The sequence below is a fragment of the Scyliorhinus torazame genome, chromosome 6 (genome assembly GCF_047496885.1).
Source record: "Scyliorhinus torazame isolate Kashiwa2021f chromosome 6, sScyTor2.1, whole genome shotgun sequence".
Taxonomy (NCBI): domain Eukaryota; kingdom Metazoa; phylum Chordata; class Chondrichthyes; order Carcharhiniformes; family Scyliorhinidae; genus Scyliorhinus; species Scyliorhinus torazame.
This window is the reverse complement of record NC_092712.1, coordinates 258,331,148-258,350,947: the sequence shown is the minus strand read 5'-3', so window position 1 is coordinate 258,350,947 and position 19,800 is coordinate 258,331,148. Positions and strand designations below refer to the sequence as shown.

The following is a 19,800-nucleotide window of genomic DNA, read 5'->3' as shown; positions in this document are numbered from 1 at the left end:
TCCAGGGTCCCAGGTTCGATTCCGGCTTGGGTCACTGTCTGTGCGGAGTCTGCACATCCTCCCCGTGTGTGCGTGGGTTTCCTCCGGGTGCTCCGGTTTCCTCCCACAGTCCAAAGATGTGCAGGTTAGGTGGATTGGCCGTGCTAAATTGCCCTTAGTGTTGGGTGGGGATAGGATGGAGGTGTTGACCTTGGGTAGGGTGCTCTTTCCAAGAGCCGGTGCAGACTCGATGGGCCGAATGGCCTCCTTCTGCACTGTAAATTCTATGAAATCTATAGAAAGCTTTAGGGTTATTCTTGATCCTACCTGCCAAAGACTTCTCATGTCCCCTCCTGGCTCTTCTTAGCTCTCTCTTTTAGGTCCTTCCTAGCTAACTTGTAACTCTCGAACGCCCTAACTGAACCTTCATGTCTCATCTTTGCATAAGCCTCCTTCTTCCTCTTGACAAGTGTTTCGACTGCTTTAGTAAACCATGGTTCCCTTGCTCGACCACTTCCTCCCTGCCTGACAGGTACATACTTATCAAGGACACGCAGTAGCTGTTCCTTGAACAAGCTCCACATTTCCATTGTGCCCATCCCCTGCAGTTTTCCTCTCCATCCGATGTATCCTAAGTCATGCCTCATCGCATCATAATTCCCTTTCCCCCAGATATAACTCTATAATGAGCCCGATCTCGCCCCAGGGGGGATTTAAGCACCTTCTCGCCCACAATTTTAAATAGCATGTGGGCTATGAATTATGTGGGGGTGTTGCCCTCCGTTCCCTCCAGCGGACCCATGAAGCGGATGCTTTGCCTTTTGAGATGTGTTCTCCAGGTAATTTACTGTACTCTTTAAAAACGTATTCATTTCCAGGACCGAAGACCAGTTTTATTCCAGCGCCGTGATCTGCTCACTGTGGTCGGTGAGGGCAACCTCCATTTTCTGAACTGTGCACCTCCCGCTTCCTTTTTTTTAATCCATCCCCTCCAACTAGCTTGAGATTTGATTTAGGGACTCATCCACTGACCATTATACTACTCCGACCAGGTCCCGATGGTGTTTTTTCAATTCAGCCACCACATTGCGGCTGATGTCTTGAATTGATGGCCACGTGGTTGCGTGGGGGGAGGAGGAGCCCGCCGCCGCCATTTTGTCTCCTGACTCCAATGAAGCCTCTGAGGCTGAAGAGCACAATTGGCTCCCTCCTCTCTTGTTTTTGTTTTTAAGAACGTTAAAAGACTGTATGTTTCCCCTGATCTTCAGTTTGATTTTTTTCAGCTAGCACTGCCTATTGTACGCTTCGTGAGTCGGGTTCGGGTTGGAGCGTCTTCCAGTGCATGTCCTCCGCTCACATCCGCCGCCGGATGTCCACCCTTTTTGTTTATGAATGTGAAAGAGAAATCATTATTTTGGTGCCCTGATCAGAATTAATTTTGGGTGATTAATTGGATAATCAATGCCTCTCATTGAACCAGTGTTTTACTTTTGGTATTATGGACTTTTGATTAACACTATCTTTAGCAAGAACTTGTGATATTCCACCATTTTAATGTAAGTTGCTTTATCTAGCAAAGAACAAGTGATCCAAGAAAGCTGTATTTTCACATCACTAGCATCATCTATGTCCGAGTGTTTCTCATGACCAAATATGCACAGTTTATCACTGAGATTTTTCTTGTGAAGTCCCAATGGTATTTATATACCATTAATGTAGAGAAATGGGGCGAGATTCTCCGACCCCCCGCCGGGTCGGAGAATCGCCGGGGGCTGGCGTGAATCCCGCCCCCGCCAGTTGCCGAATTCTCCACCACCGGATATTCGGCGGGGGCAGGAATCGCGCTGGCTGGCCCCTGCTCCCCCCCCCCCGCGCGATTCTCCGGCCCAGATGGGCCGAAGTCCCGCTGCTAAAATGCCTGTCCCACCGGCGTAGATTAAACCACCTATCTTACCGGCGGGACAAGGCAGCGCGGGCGGGCTCTGGGGGGGGGGGGGGGGGGCGCGGGGCCATCTGGCCCCGAGGGGTGCCCCCACGGTGGCCTGGCCTGCGATCGGGGCCCACTGATCCGCGGCGGGCCTGTGCCGTGGGGGCACTCTTTCCCTTCCGCCTCCGCCACGGTCTCCACCATGGAGGAGGCAGAAGAGACTCCCTCCAATGCGCATGCGCGGGAATGCCGTCAGCGGCCGCTAACGCTCCCGCGCATGCGCCGCCCGGAGATGTCATTTCCGCGCCAGCTGGCGGGGCACCAAAGGCCTTTTCCGCCGGCTGGCGGGGCGGAAATTTGTCCGGCGCCGACTTAGCCCCTTAAGGTTGGGGCTCGGCCCCCAAAGATGCGGAGCATTCCACACCTTTGGGGCGGCGCGATGCCCGACTGATTTGCGCCGTTTTGGGCGCCAGTCGGCGGACATCGCGCCATTTCCGGAGAATTTCGCCCATGATAGCTACATGCTCATTCTGTATTTCATGTTATGTAAATGACTGTATTGTTTGTGCAAGATGATTGAATCACATTTTCCAATGATGAAATAAACTGCATACGATTGTAAACATTAATTTCCTTCCAACTAAAAAGGAGAACAGCTTGCTGGTGATTCTTATTGGTAACCATATTATTTTATTGATAACTTTTCGTAATCCGATGACATAAGGGGAATAAGAGTCAATGCATTTTCAAAGTTGTTGTAGGAGTTAGTTGGGTAGAAAATATTTTTCATTAGCATTCCCTCAATTATGATTGTGCGTTAAAAGTAATTAATTTAATTTCCTCCCTTTGAGGGCTTTATGACATCTGCCAAGAATATTTAGATTTAGTGTCACGTGTACCGAGGTACAGTGAAAAGTATTGTTCTGCGTGCAGTCCAGGCAGATAGTTCCATACATGAAAAACATAGGACATACAATGTAAATACTTATACACAGACATTGGATGAAGTATACGGAGTGTGGTGCTACTCAGGTAGCGAAGATGCGTGGAGAGATCAGTTCAGTCCATAAGAGGGTTACTCAGGAGTCTGGTAATAGCGGGGAAGAAGTTGTTTTTGAATCTGACCCCCACAAGGTCGTGTCATCAGCAAAATTATAAATGGAATTGAAACCAAATTTTGCCACACAGTCGTGTGTGTATCGGGAGTATAATAGGGGGCTATGTATACAGCCCTGGTATTGAGGGCTATCGTGGAGGAGGTGTTGTTTATCCTTGCTGATTATGGCCTATGGGTCAGGAAGTCGAGGATCCAGTTGCAGAGGGAGGAACCAAGTCCTAAGTTTTTGAGTTTTGATATGAGCTTGGCTGGGATTATGGTGTTGAAGGCGGAGATGTGGGGCTGGATTCTTCTGCCCCACCCGCCGCAAGAACATCACCGGCGAGACGCCGACAATGGAAATATCCATTGACCTCAGGCGGGATTCTCTGGTCACTGGGCGAATGCGGACCGGAGAATCCCGCCCGTAGTCAATAAATACGAGTCTGACTTGGAAGTCCTTTTTTGTTGAGATGTTCCAGAGACGAGTGTATTGCCAGGGGGATAGCGTCTGCTGTGGACCAGTTGTGGCGGTATATTCCAGCAACAACAAGTTACTGGAGTAGGTGTGGTTGACCCCAAGCTTCTTGAAACTAAAATTCCGGACGGAGCAATTAATGTTGGAGGAGAAAGTACTTGATGTGCCCAACTCTCCATTCTCCTTTTTGCCTCTTGGTAGAATCTAATGGATTGCTTAAGGGAAAAAATATTGTTGGTTATGTTTTTTGTTAATTGGCCTACTTGATTTTCCAAGTATACTAGGGTTTTTTGGATGATTGCAGTCCTACCAGTAGTCCTAGTAGTTGAGCCGTGTTTTCTACCCAATATGTGTTCTGATTAATTTACATTCGTTCAATACTATTATGTAAATTAAATCAGGATAATGTTGAGCAACGTAATGAGGTTGAGGTAGGGGAAGTGCATTTTGCTGGCCAATTAAGTGAATTTTCTATTTAAACTACTAAGCTGTGTAGCAGGAATTTTTATTTCTACTTTATTGTATCAGAGAAATTATGGTGGACTAAACATAGTCATTGGTAGAATGGTGTTTTCTTGATATGAATTAGTTCCTCAGCAGTCAGATTTCAAACTGCAGGTTTGCATGCATTGGAGACAGCCTTGGGATGAGGAAATGGTGCGGAATAATGTAATGGTGCCACATAAATGGAAGCATAAAGGATGAAAAGCATGTCAGTGTAACAAAAATGAAAGCACATCATCCACAAGCATAGAAAGGGTTGTAAAGTGAGTTAATGATCCATACAACCATAGAATCCGTACAGTACAGAAGGAAGCCATTCAGCCCATCGACTCCATGCCAACCCTCCAAAAGAGAACTCCACCTAACCCCCCCCCCACACGCCCTATCCCCATAACCCCACGCATTGATTATGGCCAATCCACCTTTGGACTGTGGGAGGAAATCGGAGCGCCCAGAGGAAACCCGTGCAGACTCAGGAAGAACATGCAAACTCCACACGTTCAATCATCAAAGGCCAAAATCGAGCCTGGGTCCATGGTGCTGTGAGGCAGCAGTGCTATCAACTTTGTCACTGTGCTGCCCTCCATTTGTAGAGCTTTTCAACAATAAATAGTGCTGGTGCCGAGCAATATTATTAGTTTAAATTCAGAGGTGGACTTCCAGATAGAAGCAGTGGGAGACTCGGCATAGGCTGTAGTTTGTCTTTAGGTTTGCAACTTCATGAAGTCTTAACTCCCAAGTTTGATAATGCCGTAGATAGCTCAACTGGTTAAATGAAAATTAGATTTTTGATCAACTGGGCAGAACTTGGGAAGGATAGTTGCCATTTTTAAATGTCATAACAACACAGAAGATTTAGCATTAGCTGTTAAAAATGATCTAGTTGAAATGAGAGAACGTAAAAAAAAGTTTTCTTGGAAACTAGCTGTCATGGTGAGAATTATGGAGAGAAACTTTGTAGTATTTGACCTCATCTTATGTGAGGATTGATTTTGGTGGTATAATGAGGCACCAATGGTAAATGTCAGTTTTATTTCTGGTAGATTCTGTTATTTTATGGTCTACCAACCTTTTCCATATTTTAATTACATTGTACATTAATACCTTTGTTCTGACCAGCTTTCCTAATGTGTTTTACTGTTGTTTTTCTCACAGGTTTCAGCACCAAGCAGTCCGAAGTTGTCGTAGCTGCACTGTTGAGAGTTACAAACTCCAGTATGGCGGTTACGTACAAGGACATGGCAACTAAAATTCAACAAGTAAGACCGCCCTGGTGATACAAGAAGCTGATGGAAATACAGCGTAAAAGAAGATGCTGGAGAGACTCAGCTGGTCAGTCAACATCTGGCGAGAAAACACATTTCAAACATCAACCACCTCATGTTATTCTGATGGATGCCGCCTGACCTGCTGAGTATCTTCAGTGTTTTTTGTTTTTGTTTCTTCCCCAGTATGTTGTGCGAAAGACATTCTTATTTGATGGTTGAAATGTGACACTGCGTTTTTCAAGCAACAAAGGATAATGCAACATTTTGCAGGCTTGTAATTTAATCAATGAGCTTAAAGAACCTCAAACAATACTAGTGATGCCAGTCAAATTTGATGCTGAAATTACATACTTTCTATAATGTTGTTTAACATATCTTGGCTGTGTTTTTTTATTGCTAAGTCATGATCTTGACTTTTTCATCTATAAAATGTGACAATCTCCAAAATAAAAAAGTTGTGGATATCTCTTGTTGGAATATTCTTAAAGGTATGTTTCTTTAAAGCACTTTTCAAGCAATCGCTAATGGTGTAAATGGAGTTGATTCTTTTTAAGTTATAGTTTTTTTGGTGTAGACTATTTTTTGAAGAAGTTCAGAGATATGTGATAAACTGACACCATGTTAGCACAGGCCAGTCTGACTGTTGGCTTCAGCCTTTTCTTTCTACAGTCTTAAGGCCTGTCACAACTCCTCTGCCTTGATTTACAGTATATGCCCTTCAACTGCCCAGATAAGATTATTCCAACTCTTACTAAACTGCTGTGAGGTTCAAGACTGTCTCCTAGGCACTGCTGTTAAGAACATTCCATAACTATAATATTAAAGTACTATGAATGACTACTTTCATGTAATAGTAACAATGTCATTTACCCATACTCCTCTCTCCTTTTCCCTCTTGTGATCTGCCCCATTGTCTTTAGCTGGCATTTTCTGTTTTTGATATTTACACTTTTTTCCATTCACGTATTTTTTGCTTTTTAATTTTGTAGTTCAAGGTATTTATAATGTTCCTCTCTAATAGTTGCATCTGTTTTGAGCACATTTAGGCTCCCTTACTTGCTTTGTGCCTGAATTGACATCTGCGCTCAAAATTAACATTGTGATTGCTGAATATAGTTCAATACGCTACATTCAACCAACCAACAAATAATGCTAATACTAGCTGTTTTCTTTAAAAACTAAAAAAGTATATTTATATCTGTCTTTCCGAAGTATTTTCTAATCTTTGCTGCCTCTTCTCCTATTGCATCTTCTCTGGGGTACATCAGTTATGGAACCTGCTGTTGGGATTTGCACAAAAGATGGACAGTATTTAATGGGGTGTGTGTTTTTCTTTCTCCTTTCCTAACTCTCTCTGGACAGATGCCCAGCTTCTACTCCGTAGTCTCCTGTATGACATAGTTATAATATGCTCGCAGAGGTTATCTGAATAACTGTATTACCCCAACAAGACAAATTGCACAACTGAAAATGAGCACTTAAGCATTGAAATATCTCCAACGACCTGTAAAAGTGAAATCTAAGTTTACAGTTTAATTTGCATGTCTGTATTTCACATTTTGTCTGTTTTAGTAATTTCCAAAATAGGTAACCGCCAACATGCTATATCAATAACTCAGATATGTATTGTTCAGCTGCAATTAAAGGAAACTAAGGAGGTGTGGGATAGAGGGAAATTTGGCCAATTGGATAAGTAACTGGCTATCACATAGAAGACAGAGGGTGGTGGTGGATGGAAAATTTTCAGACTGGAGACCAGTTACCAGCGGTGTACCACAGGAATCAGTGGCTGGGTCCTCTGCTATTTGTGATTTTTATCAATGACTTGGATGATAGAGTTGAAGGTTGGTTAAGTAAATTTGCTGATGACACCAAGATTGGTGGAGTAGTGGATGAGGTGGAAGGCTGTTGTAGGCTGCAAAGAGACATTGATAGGATACAGAGCTGGGCCGAAAAATGGCAGATGGAGTTTAACCCTGATAAGTGCGAGGTGATTCATTTTGGTAGGATAAATTTGAATGCGGATTACAGGGTCAACGGCAGGGTTCTGAGGAATGTGGAGGAAAAGAACGATCTTGGGGTTCATGTCCACAGATCTCTGAAGGTTGCCACTCAAGTGGATAGAGCCGTGAAGAAGGCCTATAGTGTGTTAGCGTTTATTAACAAGAGGTTTGAGTTTAAGAGCCGTGGGGTAATGCTGCAGCTGTACAGGACCCGGGTGAGACCACATTTGGAATACTGTGTGCAGTTCTGGTCACCTCTATAGGAAGGATGTGAAAGCATTGGAAAGGATGCAAAGGAGATTTACCAGGATGCTGCCTGGATTGGAGGGTAGGTCTTGTGAGGAAAGGTTGAGGAAGCTAGGGCTTTTTTCATTGGAGCGAAGGAGGATGCGAGGCGACTTAATAGAGGTTTATAAGATGATTAGGGGGATAGATAGAGTGGACGTTCAGAGACTTATTTCCTCGGGTGGATGAAGCTGTTACAAGGGGGCATAACTATAAGGTTCAGGGTGGGGGATATAGGAGGGATGTCCGAGGTAGGTTCAGAGGGTGATTAGGGTGTGGAATGGACTGCCTGCTGTGATAGTGGGGTCGGACACTTTAGGAGCTTTCAAGCGGTTATTGGATAGGCACATGGAGCACACCAGAACGACAGGGAGTGGGATAGCTTGATCTTGCTTTCAGACAAAGCTTGGCACAACATCGAGGGCCGAAGGGCCTGTTCTATGCCGTACAGTTCTATGTTCTATGAAACTGAAATGCAGAAAGTTTAGCACAGAATTCCCTAAATGGATTAACTTGCAGTCCAGAATATAAGTAGCCCCAGGCCTGTGATTTCCTGACTATTGCTCTTTATAGGCATTAGTTTGGCAATGCACGTGCCTGACGGGGAAATCAACCCTTCAGTTTCCTATTTGTGTGTCAGTAAACACAGATTTCACCTAGTTAAACTGGAGAGAAGAAAATAATTTGAATTGGAATAGTGATTTTTCTTTCTTGGCTGTGGGATTTCTATTGTGAAACACTGACAACTATCAGCATGCCAACATTTATAAGCTCTGGTCACTCTAACTCGCACTGCAAACCTGGTCTGTTTTTTGGTTTCTGAATAGAAACTGAAAATGTATCTGGAGCTGAAGCATTCACCAAATTCTGATATTATTACAAAGAAATAGTTGTATAAATAGTAAACTGTATTCTCTGTTTGGTTGTGTACAGGAAGGTTGAAGCCCCCCCCCCCCCCCAACAAACATACAAAAATGATGAAGTCGTGCACTGCAGCCTACTTCTGTTGAAAGATGATTTTTTTTGATCAACCAAAAATAATTATCTGTTACTGGGATCTGAAAAATTTTAAGAAACAACATGAGATTTTTTTACACTTTCATTTCAAGTTGACAGATAATTCAAATTGTGTTAACTTCTGATTTCAATGTTTCTAATGTTTTATAAAAACCTCTTTGATTACCATTCAAAGGATTGAATGCAGCTATCTTTTTCTTATATCCTTACTGAATTTTAACCCCAAACAGCAGTTTTTTGGAACCTGTTTTTCTATTTTGATGTCTGTTTATGGTGCTGAATCATTTAGTTAATCCAGTCATAAGTATTGCTTGCACCTGCTTTTGGTGTTGAAATGATGTTGTCTATTTCAATTACAGGAGATGATGCTTCAGCATATTATGTCACATATAACTGCTGTGAAAAAGGACATGATCATATTGGAAAAGAGTGAGTTTTCAGCAATACGAGCAGCGAACGAAGTGAGTATTGATCAGTTCAAGCTGGATGTTAAATCAATAAAGTCTAGATTGCTGGTGCCTCCGAAAATGAAACTGGGGACCTCCTATTCCCACTAAAATGCTGATCAACTTCTGCCCCTGGCCCCCATATTAGCCAATATTGTAATTGTTTTTCACTTGTCAGGTGTTGTCCCCCACTGCTTTAAATCTGCTGTCACCATCTCTCTCCTCAACCATCAACCCCAGTGTCCATTGCAAATTACCGTTGCACGTCTAACCTCTCTTTCCTTTAGTGTACTTTGCGTGTTACCTCCCAAAACTGTTCACTTGGTGAAGTGTGCCCTGAACACCACCTTGAACTGAATCAAACTTAAACCTCATGCAGGATGATGTAGCATTCACCCTGCATAGGGACTCACTTCACACCTCCCATTCCAATATGGGTTCCAGATCCTCCTCCCACCTGGCCTTTACCTCTTCCATCGGGGCCTGCTCCTCCCCCATGATCTGTCCATATATCACAGAATCACAGACTAATACAGTGCAGAAGAGGCCCTTCGGCCTATCGAGACTGCACCGACGCATGAAACATTTGACCTGCTTACTTACCTCATTTGCCAGGACTTGGCCCATAGCCTTGAATGTTATGACGTGCTAAGTGCTCATCCAGGTACTTTTTAAAAGATGTGAGACAACCTGCCTCTACCACCCTCCCAGGCAGTGCATTCCAGACCATCACCACCCTCTGGGCAAAAACATATTTCCTCAAATCTGCCCCCCCCCCCCCCATAAGCTCCTGCCACTCTCTTTGAATGTGTGCCCCCTTGTAACTGACCCTTCAACTAACAGGAACAGCTGCTCCCTATCCACCCTATCCATGCCCCTCATAACCTTGTCCACCTCGATCAGGTCGCCCCTCAGTCTTCTCTGCTCCAGCAAAAACAAACCAAGTCTCTCATCTCTCTTCAAAACTTAAAAGTCCATCCAAGGCAACATCCTGCTGGATCGTCTCTCTGCCCCCTCCAGTGCACTCATATCCTTCCTATAATGTGGCAACCAGTAGTGCACAGTACTCCAGTTGTGGCCTCACCAATGTTCTACACAGCTCCAATATGACCTCCCTGCTTGTGTAACCTATGCCACGTTTGAGAAAAGCAAGAATCCTATATGCCTTTTTCACCACCCTATTAACCTGCCCTTCTCCCTTCAGAGATCTATGGAAAAACACTCCAAGATCCCTTTGTTTCTCGGAACTTCCCAGTGTCAGGCCGTTCAATGAATACTTCCTTGTCAAATTACTCTTTCCAAAGTGTATCTCCTCATACTTTTCAGGGTTAAATTTCATCTGCCAATTTTCTGCCCATTTGACCATCCTATCTATATCTTCCTATAACCCAAGACACTCAACCTCACTGTTAACCACCCAGCCAATCTTTGTGTCATCCGTAAACTTACTGATCCTTCCCCCCCCCCCCCACATAGTCATCTATGTCATTTATATAAATGACAAACGAGGGATCCAGCACAGATCCCTGTGGTACACACTGGACACTGGCTTCCAGTCACTAAAGCAGCCATCTGACACCACCCTCTATTTCCTACAGCTAAGCCAATTTTAAATCTATCTTATCAAGTTACCCTGTATCCCATGTGCATTTGCCGCCTTTATAAGCCTCCCATGTGGGACCTTGTCAAAGACTTCGCTGAAATCCATGTAAACTACATCAACTGCACTATCCTCTGCACACTCAGTCACATGCTCAAAAACTTCAATCAAATTTGTTAGGCATGGCCTCCCTCTGACAAAGCCATGCTGACAATTCCTGATCAAACCTTGCCTCTCCAAGTGGAGATAGATTCTCTCCTTCAGAATTTACTCCAATAGTTTCCCTGCTACTGAGGTGAGACACTGATCTGTAGTTCCCTGGCTTATCCCTGCTACCTTTCTTAAATAGTGGGACCACATTAGCTGTTCTCCAGTCCTCTGACACCTCCTCTGTGGCCAGAGAGGAATTAAAAATTGGGATCAGAGCCCCTGTAACCTCCTCCCTCTCCTCCCACAGCATCCTGGGGCACAATTCATCCGGACCCAGAGACTTTATCGATTTTGAACCTGCCAACACTCCCAATGACAATTTGCTCAAGATCCTCACGGTCTCTCTCCCTCAGTTACATATCCCCTCGTTCTCTTGGGTGAAGACAAATGTGAACTATTCGTTCAACACCCTACCAATGTCCTCTGGCTCCACCCACAGATTTCCCCCTTTTCTCTAATGGGCCCTACTCGTCCCTGGACATGCTGCCCTCTTCAACCCTGCGCAGGAAAATATCCTCTCCAATAAAGTGGATGGTGGCATCACTGGGAATGTCTGGAATATCCTATGAACAAAATCCCGTACCTGGAAGTACCTAAACCTATCTGCCCCCACTAGAATCATAGAATTTACAGTGCAGAAGGAAGCCATTCAGCCCATCGAGTCTGCACTGGCCCTTGGAAAGAGCACTCTACTTAAGCCAACACCTCCACCCTATCCCTGGAACCAAGTAACCTCGCCTAACCTTTTTGGACACTTAAGGGCAATTTATCATGTCCACTCCACCTAACCACATCTTTGAACTGTGGGAGGAAACTGGAGCACCCGGAGGAAACCCACGCAGATAACGGGAGAACGTGCAGACTCCACATAGACAGTGATCCATACTGGGAATCAAACCTGTGACCCTGGAGCTGTGAAGCAACAGTTCTAACCATTGTGCTACAATGCTGCCCCTGTGCTACTAGTCCAGCTTTCTCCTTCATCTCCTCCCAGCTGGCCCCTTCAGAAACACACAGATTTAGATTAGATTTAGATTTATTGTCATGTGTAGTGAGGTACAGTGAAAGTATTGTTCAGACAGATCGCTCTATACATGAAAAACACAGGATATACGACGTAAATACATAGGTATAGACATCGGTGAAGCATGTGGAATCCCTTAACCTCTCCAGCCCCTGTTCTTTCTACCCCCAAATGTGGCATTCAATTTTGCCGGCTCAAACAAATGATTCCTGCGGATAGGTGCTTGTCTTGAAATTGTCCTCCGCTTAAAATGCTGACTGAGTTGCCACCATATCGTCAAGTGGAGGCAACCACCGGGTGTGAAGAATTTTTCGCCAGCGTGAACAGCAGATACGCCATCGCCAGCCTCCAAGCTAAACCCTCTGCATGGTGCCAACTCCATCAGCACCCAGGTAGCATCCTGCTCACCACACCACCCAACACCTCCACATGGCTGCCCAATAATAATACAACAAATTTGGCATCGCCAAGTCCCACGCCTGCCTTTCTCTCTGTAAGAACCCCTCTGAATTTGAGGTTCGCCTCGCCCATATAAAGCCCACTCTGAGCCGCTCCATCCCCTGAAAAAATGACTTGGCAGAAAAACTGGGAGGCATTGACATAATAACACTAATTGAGGCAAGATGTTCACAATTGATTGAACCCGGCCTGCCAACAACAACGGAAGGAAGTCCACCCTGACCCTGCTCGCCAGGCTGGTGTAATTTAATTTATGAAGCTGTGCCATCTGGACCCCCACATATCGGAAACTAGTCCTGGCCAGAAGGAACCGTAGGCCCCCCACCACTCCAATCCAACTGCTCCTCCCGAAGGGCTACCCACAAAATATTCGCTCTTCCCGAAATTTAACTTGCACCCTGAGAAGGAGCCAAACCGCTTCAATATACCCATAATGTACCCCATGACTGGCCACGGATCCCTTGCGTACAGCAGAAGGTCGTCTACTTACAAGGAAACCCTGTTCTTTATCCCACCTCTCACACTTCCTCGCCACTTGTAGACAGTCCAGCTAGGGAAGGGGCGGTACTGGACCTGGTATTGGGGAAGGAGCCCGGCCAAATGGTAGATGTTTCAGTAGGGGAGCATTTCGGTAACTGACCACAATTCAGTACGTTTTAAAGTACTGGTGGACAAGGATAAGAGTGGTCCTAGGATGAATGTGCTAAATTGGGGGAAGGCTAATTATAACAATATTAGGCGGGAACTGAAGAACATAGATTGGGGGCGGATGTTTGAGGGCAAATCAACATCTGACATGTGGGAGGCTTTCAAGTGTCAGTTGAAAGGAATTCAGGACCGGCATGTTCCTGTGAGGAAGAAGGATAAATACGGCAATTTTCGGGAACCTTGGATGACGAGAGATATTGTAGGCCTCGTCAAAAAGAAAAAGGAGGCATTTGTCAGGGCTAAAAGGCTGGGAACAGACGAAGCCTGCGTGGAATATAAGGAAAGTAGGAAGGAACTTAAGCAAGGAGTCAGGAGGGCTAGAAGGGGTCACGAAAAGTCATTGGCAAATAGGGTTAAGGAAAATCCCAAGGCTTTTTACACGTACATAAAAAGCAAGAGGGTAGCCAGGGAAAGGGTTGGCCCACTGAAGGATAGGCAAGGGAATCTATGTGTGGAGCCAGAGGAAATGGGCGAGGTACTAAATGAATACTTTGCATCAGTATTCACCAAAGAGAAGAAATTGGCAGATGTTGAGTCTGGAGAAGGGTGTGTGGATAGCCTGGGTCACATTGAGATCCAAAAAGACGAGGTGTTGGGTGTCTTAAAAAATATTAAGGTAGATAAGTCCCCAGGGCCTGATGGGATCTACCCCAGAATACTGAAGGAGGCTGGAGAGGAAATTGCTAAGGCCTTGACAGAAATCTTTGGATCCTCGCTGTCTTCAGGGGATGTCCCGGAGGACTGGAGAATAGCCAATGTTGTTCCTCTGTTTAAGAAGGGTAGCAAGGATAATCCCGGGAACTACTGGCCGGTGAGCCTTACTTCAGTGGTAGGGAAATTACTGGAGAGAATTCTTCGAGACAGGATCTACTCCCATTTGGAAGCAAATGGACGTATTAGTGAGAGGCAGCACGGTTTTGTGAAGGGGAGGTCGTGTCTCACTAACTTGATAGAGTTTTTCGAGGAGGTCACTAAGATGATTGATGCAGGTAGGGCAGTGGATGTTGTCTATATGAACTTCAGTAAGGCCTTTGACAAGGTCCCTCATGGTAGACTAGTACAAAAGGTGAAGTCACACGGGATCAGGGGTGAGCTGGCAAGGTGGATACAGAACTGGCTAGGCCATAGAAGGCAGAGAGTAGCAATGGAAGGATGCTTTTCTCATTGGAGGGCTGTGACCAGTGGTGTTCCACAGGGATCAGTGCTGGGACCTTTGCTCTTTGTAGTATATATAAATGATTTGGAGGAAAATGTAACTGGTCTGATCAGTAAGTTTGCAGACGACACAAAGGTTGGTGGAATTGCGGATAGCGATGAGGCCAGTCGGAGGATACAGCAGGATTTAGATTGTTTGGAGACTTGGGCGGAGAGATGGCAGATGGAGTTTAATCCGGACAAATGTGAGGTAATGCATTTTGGAAGGTCTAATGCAGGTAGGGAATATACAGTGAATGGTAGAACCCTCAAGAGTATTGAAAGTCAAAGAGATCTAGGAGTACAGGTCCACAGGTCATTGAAAGGGGCAGCACAGGTGGAGAAGGTAGTCAAGAAGGCATACGGCATGGTTGCCTTCATTGGCCGGGGCATTGAGTATAAGAATTGGCAAGTCATGTTGCAGCTGTATAGAACCTTAGTTAGGCCACACTTGGAGTATAGTGTTCAATTCTGGTCGCCACTCTACCAGAAGGATGTGGAGGCTTTAGAGAGGGTGAAGAAGAGATTTACCAGAATGTTGCCTGGTATGGAGGGCATTAGCTATGAGGAGCGGTTGAATAAACTCGGTTTGTTCTCACTGGAACGAAGGAGGTTGAGGGGAGACCTGATAGAGGTATACAAAATTATGAGGGGCATAGACAGAGTGGATAGTCAGAGGCTTTTCCCCAGGGTAGAGGGGTCAATTACTAGGGGGCATAGGTTTAAGGTGAGAGGGGCAAGGTTTAGAGTAGATGTACGAGGCAAGTTTTTTACGCAGAGGGTAGTGGGTGCCTGGAACTCGCTACCGGAGGAGGTGGTGGAAGCAGGGACGATAGTGACATTTAAGGGGCATCTTGACAAATACATGAATAGGATGGGAATAGAGGGATACGGACCCAGGAAGTGTAGAAGATTGTAGTTTAGTCGGGCAGCATGGTCGGCACGGGCTTGGAGGGCCGAAGGGCCTGTTCCTGTGCTGTACATTTCTTTGTCCGAGGCCCTCGTGCAATTGCCAGTGGCTTGATCGCCAACGCAAACAGGAGAGGAGACATTGGACACCCTTGCCTCGTCCCCCTATGCAACCTAAATGGCCCCCAAATCATGGTGTTCTCATGTACGCTGGCAGATAGGGCTTCGTTCAACAACCAGACCCACAAAACAAACCCAGGACCCAGCCCAAACTTCTCTCGCACTGCAAAAAAGATAGCTCCACTAAATAGTATCAAAAACATTTTCTGTGTCCAGTGAGACGATTATTTGGATGCTGTGGAAGCGCTAGTGACTTCCAAAGTGCACCACGGAGCCTCAAGCTTTCTCATAACGTCGGCTCCCTTTTTGCCACAAAACAGGTGCAAACACAAATCAAATGTAAGCAGGTATTTTCCACCTATATTTATGCATATATTGGGAAGAAGCACACCGTCGCATACCCATTCACCAGCTAAATGCCCCCTCAAACCCCTAGCCAAGCCATTTTCCCATGGCCCTTATCATTGACCCCTGGAATCAGTATCCACCTTGGTGGGCCTGCCGGCGGGCTCACCCCCACCCATATACTCTGTAGACAACAGGTTAAACTGCATTTGCTGTTTCTCCCTGTGTACCCATGACTATAGCGTTGGGTCACTTGCAGATTCCCGGTTACTCCCAGAATCTCATCCACTAGCCCCCCCCCCCCCAACACACACATGTCTGCTGCCCCCCTCTAGACTGCCAGGTGCGGGCTCAGCAATCCCCCCCGCAAACACACGCTCTCACTCCATCTCCCACTCACTCGCCTGACCATTCAGAGGCTGGCTTCTCGAGAAGCCAATCTATGTTTGGACAAGCAACTCTGCAGCATTTTCCAAATGTTTCAAAAGTGTCCATTTTGCCACGGACCCCTTGAGAGACTCCCACGGACCCCAGCTTGGGAATCCCTGAGCTAGAGATAAACAGTTTATTGAGCTAAATGAGGATATTCTCAAAATGATATAAATTATCATTTCTAAATGCTCCAACTGGGTGTTGCTGCATATTTTGAGAGGATTGATTTGTAGTTTTCTTTTCTAGAAATTGAAAATTGAATTGCAACAACTTCAAAAGCAGTTAACAGTAAGTCCCTTTTTTAAGTTTATTGCGAAGTTATTGATGACTGGATAAACTGTTGGCTTCTGAAATTTTAGTCGTAATGGTTTTAAAATAGATTTACGACGTACAATTGCATTCGTAGTATGTACTTGAGACCAATGATTTGAGGATTTATGAAACAAAGATGATAAAGTACTATGCCATTCTTCCTCCATCTTGTTCAGTCTCTCCCTCACTTAGTGTCCAACTGTCTCACTAATGCCTGACCCCACTGGCTGGATGGCTGATATAATTGCCCAGGCAGGGAGGGACAAACACATTCTAATATCCTAGCTACTCCGAGTTAGGATGCTTACAAAGCCACAGATGATATGTACCTCATACTGATTTCTTTCTTAGTGGATTTGTGAGTATTGGGTTAGATTTTGAGGCTCAGGTGGTGGAAGGAATGATGGTGAACAGTCACTTACCACCATCACTCCTCTGAAACTGACCGTTGCGCGGGTCAGAGAGACACAGCCTGAGTGAGTAAGACACATCCAGAGTGGGAATTTGAAACTTGGTAATTTGGTGCAGTGAGGTAACCAGGAAAGTTTCGGGAGCCGTTCGGAGGAGGAGGAGCAGTCTGTGTGAGTATAAAAACCTAACAGTAACTTCCTGTTTTCCACTTTTTTTTTCAAAAGTGATGTCATAGGGAAGTTGTGACCTGATTGGTTGATAGCAAATCTGCCCCAAATTTTTAAAAAAAACAACTAAACTCGTAAACTTAAATTAAACTAATTAATTAATTAGAGATGGCTGATCAGGTGATGTGCTTGAGCTGCTTGATGTGGGAGCTGGCAGATCCCATTGCGAGCTGCAGCGACCACATCTGCAGTACGTGTTGGCTGCTCGAAGAGCTCCGGCTCAGAGTTGATGAGCTGGAGTCTGAGCTTCAAACACTGAGGCACATCCAGGAGGGGGAGACTTACCTGGACACTGTGTTTCAGGAGGCAGTCACACCTGTCAGAGTAAGTAGTTTAAATCCTGCCAGTGGCCAGGGACAGCAGGGTGTGACTGCAAGTCAGGCAGGTAAAGGGAACCAGCAGTCAGGAACTCAGGAGCCTCAGCCCTTGACTCTGTCCAACAGGTACGAGGCACTTGCTCCCTGTGTGGATGGTGAACAGGGCTGCAGGAAGGATGAGTCAGCTGACCAAGGCACCATGGTTCAGCAGGCCATTCAAGGGGAGGGAGTAAATAGGCAAGTTGTAGTTGTAGGGGATTCTATTATCAGGGGAATAGATAGTATCCTTTGTGAGCAGAATAAAGAGTCCCGCATGGTATGTTGCCTGCCCGGTGCTAGGGTGCAGGACATCTCTGACCGTCTTGAAAGGATACTGGAGAGGGGGGGGGGGGGGGGGGGGGGGGGATCCAGTTGTTGTGGTCCATGTCGGTACCAACAACATAGGCAAGTCTAGGAAAGAGGACCTGTTTAGAGATTATAAAGAGCTAGGATTCAAATTAAAAACAGGTCCTCAAGGGTCATAATCTCCTGATTACTGCCCGAGCCACGTGCAAATTGGCATAGGGAGGCAAGAATAAGGGAAGTTAACACGTGGCTGAAAGAGTGGTGTGGGAAAGAGGGGTTCCTTTTCATGGGATACTGGCATCAGTTTTGGGACAGGGGGGACCTATACCGTTGGGATGGTGTCCACCTGAACCAAGCTGGGACCAGTGTTCTGGCGAAAAGAGTAAATGGGGTGGTCATTAGGACTTTAAACTAGAGATTGGGGGGGGAAGGGAAAGTCAGGGAACCAAGAGGTGAAGTAATCAGTGGGAAGCGTAGCTGCTTAGGAATACAAAAAAGCACGAAAAGACAGAACTTAGGAGAGGTTACGATAGTCCCCATCTCACAAAATATGACAGTGTATGGAAAGGCTCAGTAAACCAAGGTCCACCACACTAAAAACAAAAAGGGATGGTCAATAGAGAATTAAAGGTGCTATATTTAAATGCGCGCAGTGTACGGAACAAGGTAGATGAGCTTGTGGCCCAGATTGTGACTGGCAGGTATGATGTGGTAGGCATCACAGAGACGTGGTTGCAGGGGGTTCAGGACTGGCATTTAAGCATCCAGGGATTCACAACCTATCAAAAAGACAGCGAGGTGGGCAGAGGGGGGGGGGCTTGCCTTGTTAATTAGGAATGAAATTAAATCAATAGCACTAAACGACATAGGGTCAGATGATGTGGAGTCTGTGTGGGTAGAGTTGAGGAACCACAAAGGCAAAAAAACCATAATGGGAGTTATGTACAGGCCTCCTAACAGTGCTCAGGACCAGGGGCACAAAATGCACCACAAAATAGAAAGGGCATGTCAGGAAGGCAGGGTCACAGTGATCATGGGGGACTTCAATATGCAGGTGGACTGAGTAAATAATGTTGCCAGTGGACCCAAAGAAAGGGAATTCATTGAATGTTTACAGGAGGGCTTTTTGGAACAGCTTGTGATGGAGCCCACGAGGGAACAGGCCATTCTGGACTTAGTGTTATGTAATGAGCCAGACTTGATAAAAGATCTTAAAGAAAGGGAACATTTAGGAGGCAGTGATCATAATATGGTAGAATTCAGTCTGCAATTTGAAAGAAAGAAGGTAGAATCAGATGTAAAGGTGTTACAGTTAAATAAAGGTAACTACAGGGGCATGAGGGAGGAACTGACGAAAATCGACTGGGAGCAGAGCCTAGTGGGAAAGACAGTAGAACAGCAATGGCAGGAGTTTCTGGGAGTAATTGAGGACACAGTACAGAGGTTCATCCCAAAGAAAAGAAAGGTTATCAGAGGGGGGATTAGGCAGCCATGGCTGACAAAGGAAGTCAGGGAATGCATCAAAGCAAAAGAGAAAGCCTATAATGTGGCAAAGAGTAGTGGGAAGTCAGAAGATTGGGAAGGCTACAAAAACAAACCGAGGATAACAAAGAGAGAAATAAGGAAAGAGAGGATCAAATATGAAGGTCGGCTAGCCAGTAACATTAGGAATGATAGTAAAAGTTTCTTTAAATTCATTAAAAACAAACGGGAGGCAAAAGTAGACATTGGGCCGCTCCAAAATGGCGCTGGTAATCTAGTGATGGGAGACCAGGAAATAGCTGAGGAACTAAATAAGTACTTTGCGTCAGTCTTCACAGTAGAAGACATGAGTAATCTCCCAACAATTCAGGAGAGTCAGGGGGCAGAGTTGAATATGGTAGCCATCACAAAGGAGAAAGTGCGAGAGAAACTAAGAGGTCTAAAAATTGATAAATCTCCGGGCCCAGATGGGCTACATCCTAGAGTTCTAAAGGAGATAGCTGAAGAAATAGTGGAGGCGTTAGTTAGGATCTTTCAAAAGTCACTGGAGTCAGGGAAAGTCCCAGAGGATTGGAAAATCGCTGTTGTAAACCCCTGTTCAAGAAGGGAACAAGGAAAAAGATGGAAAATTATAGGCCAATTAGCCTAACCTCGGTTGTTGGCAAGATTCTAGAATCCATTGTTAAGGATGAGATTTCTAAA

General features: G+C 45.4%; 1 protein-coding gene across 2 annotated transcripts in view; it reads left to right on the top strand.

The window, feature by feature from the left end:
- LOC140425385 (mitochondrial calcium uniporter regulator 1-like) overlaps positions 1–19,800 on the top strand; it is a 61,671-nt gene that overhangs the window by 21,074 nt on the left and 20,797 nt on the right. For both annotated transcript variants that reach the window (XM_072509590.1, XM_072509592.1), the window contains 3 exons: positions 5,140–5,243; positions 8,917–9,018; positions 16,251–16,292. In XM_072509590.1, the coding sequence (XP_072365691.1) occupies positions 5,140–5,243; positions 8,917–9,018; positions 16,251–16,292 (248 nt within the window). The remainder of the gene's footprint in view (positions 1–5,139; positions 5,244–8,916; positions 9,019–16,250; positions 16,293–19,800) is intronic.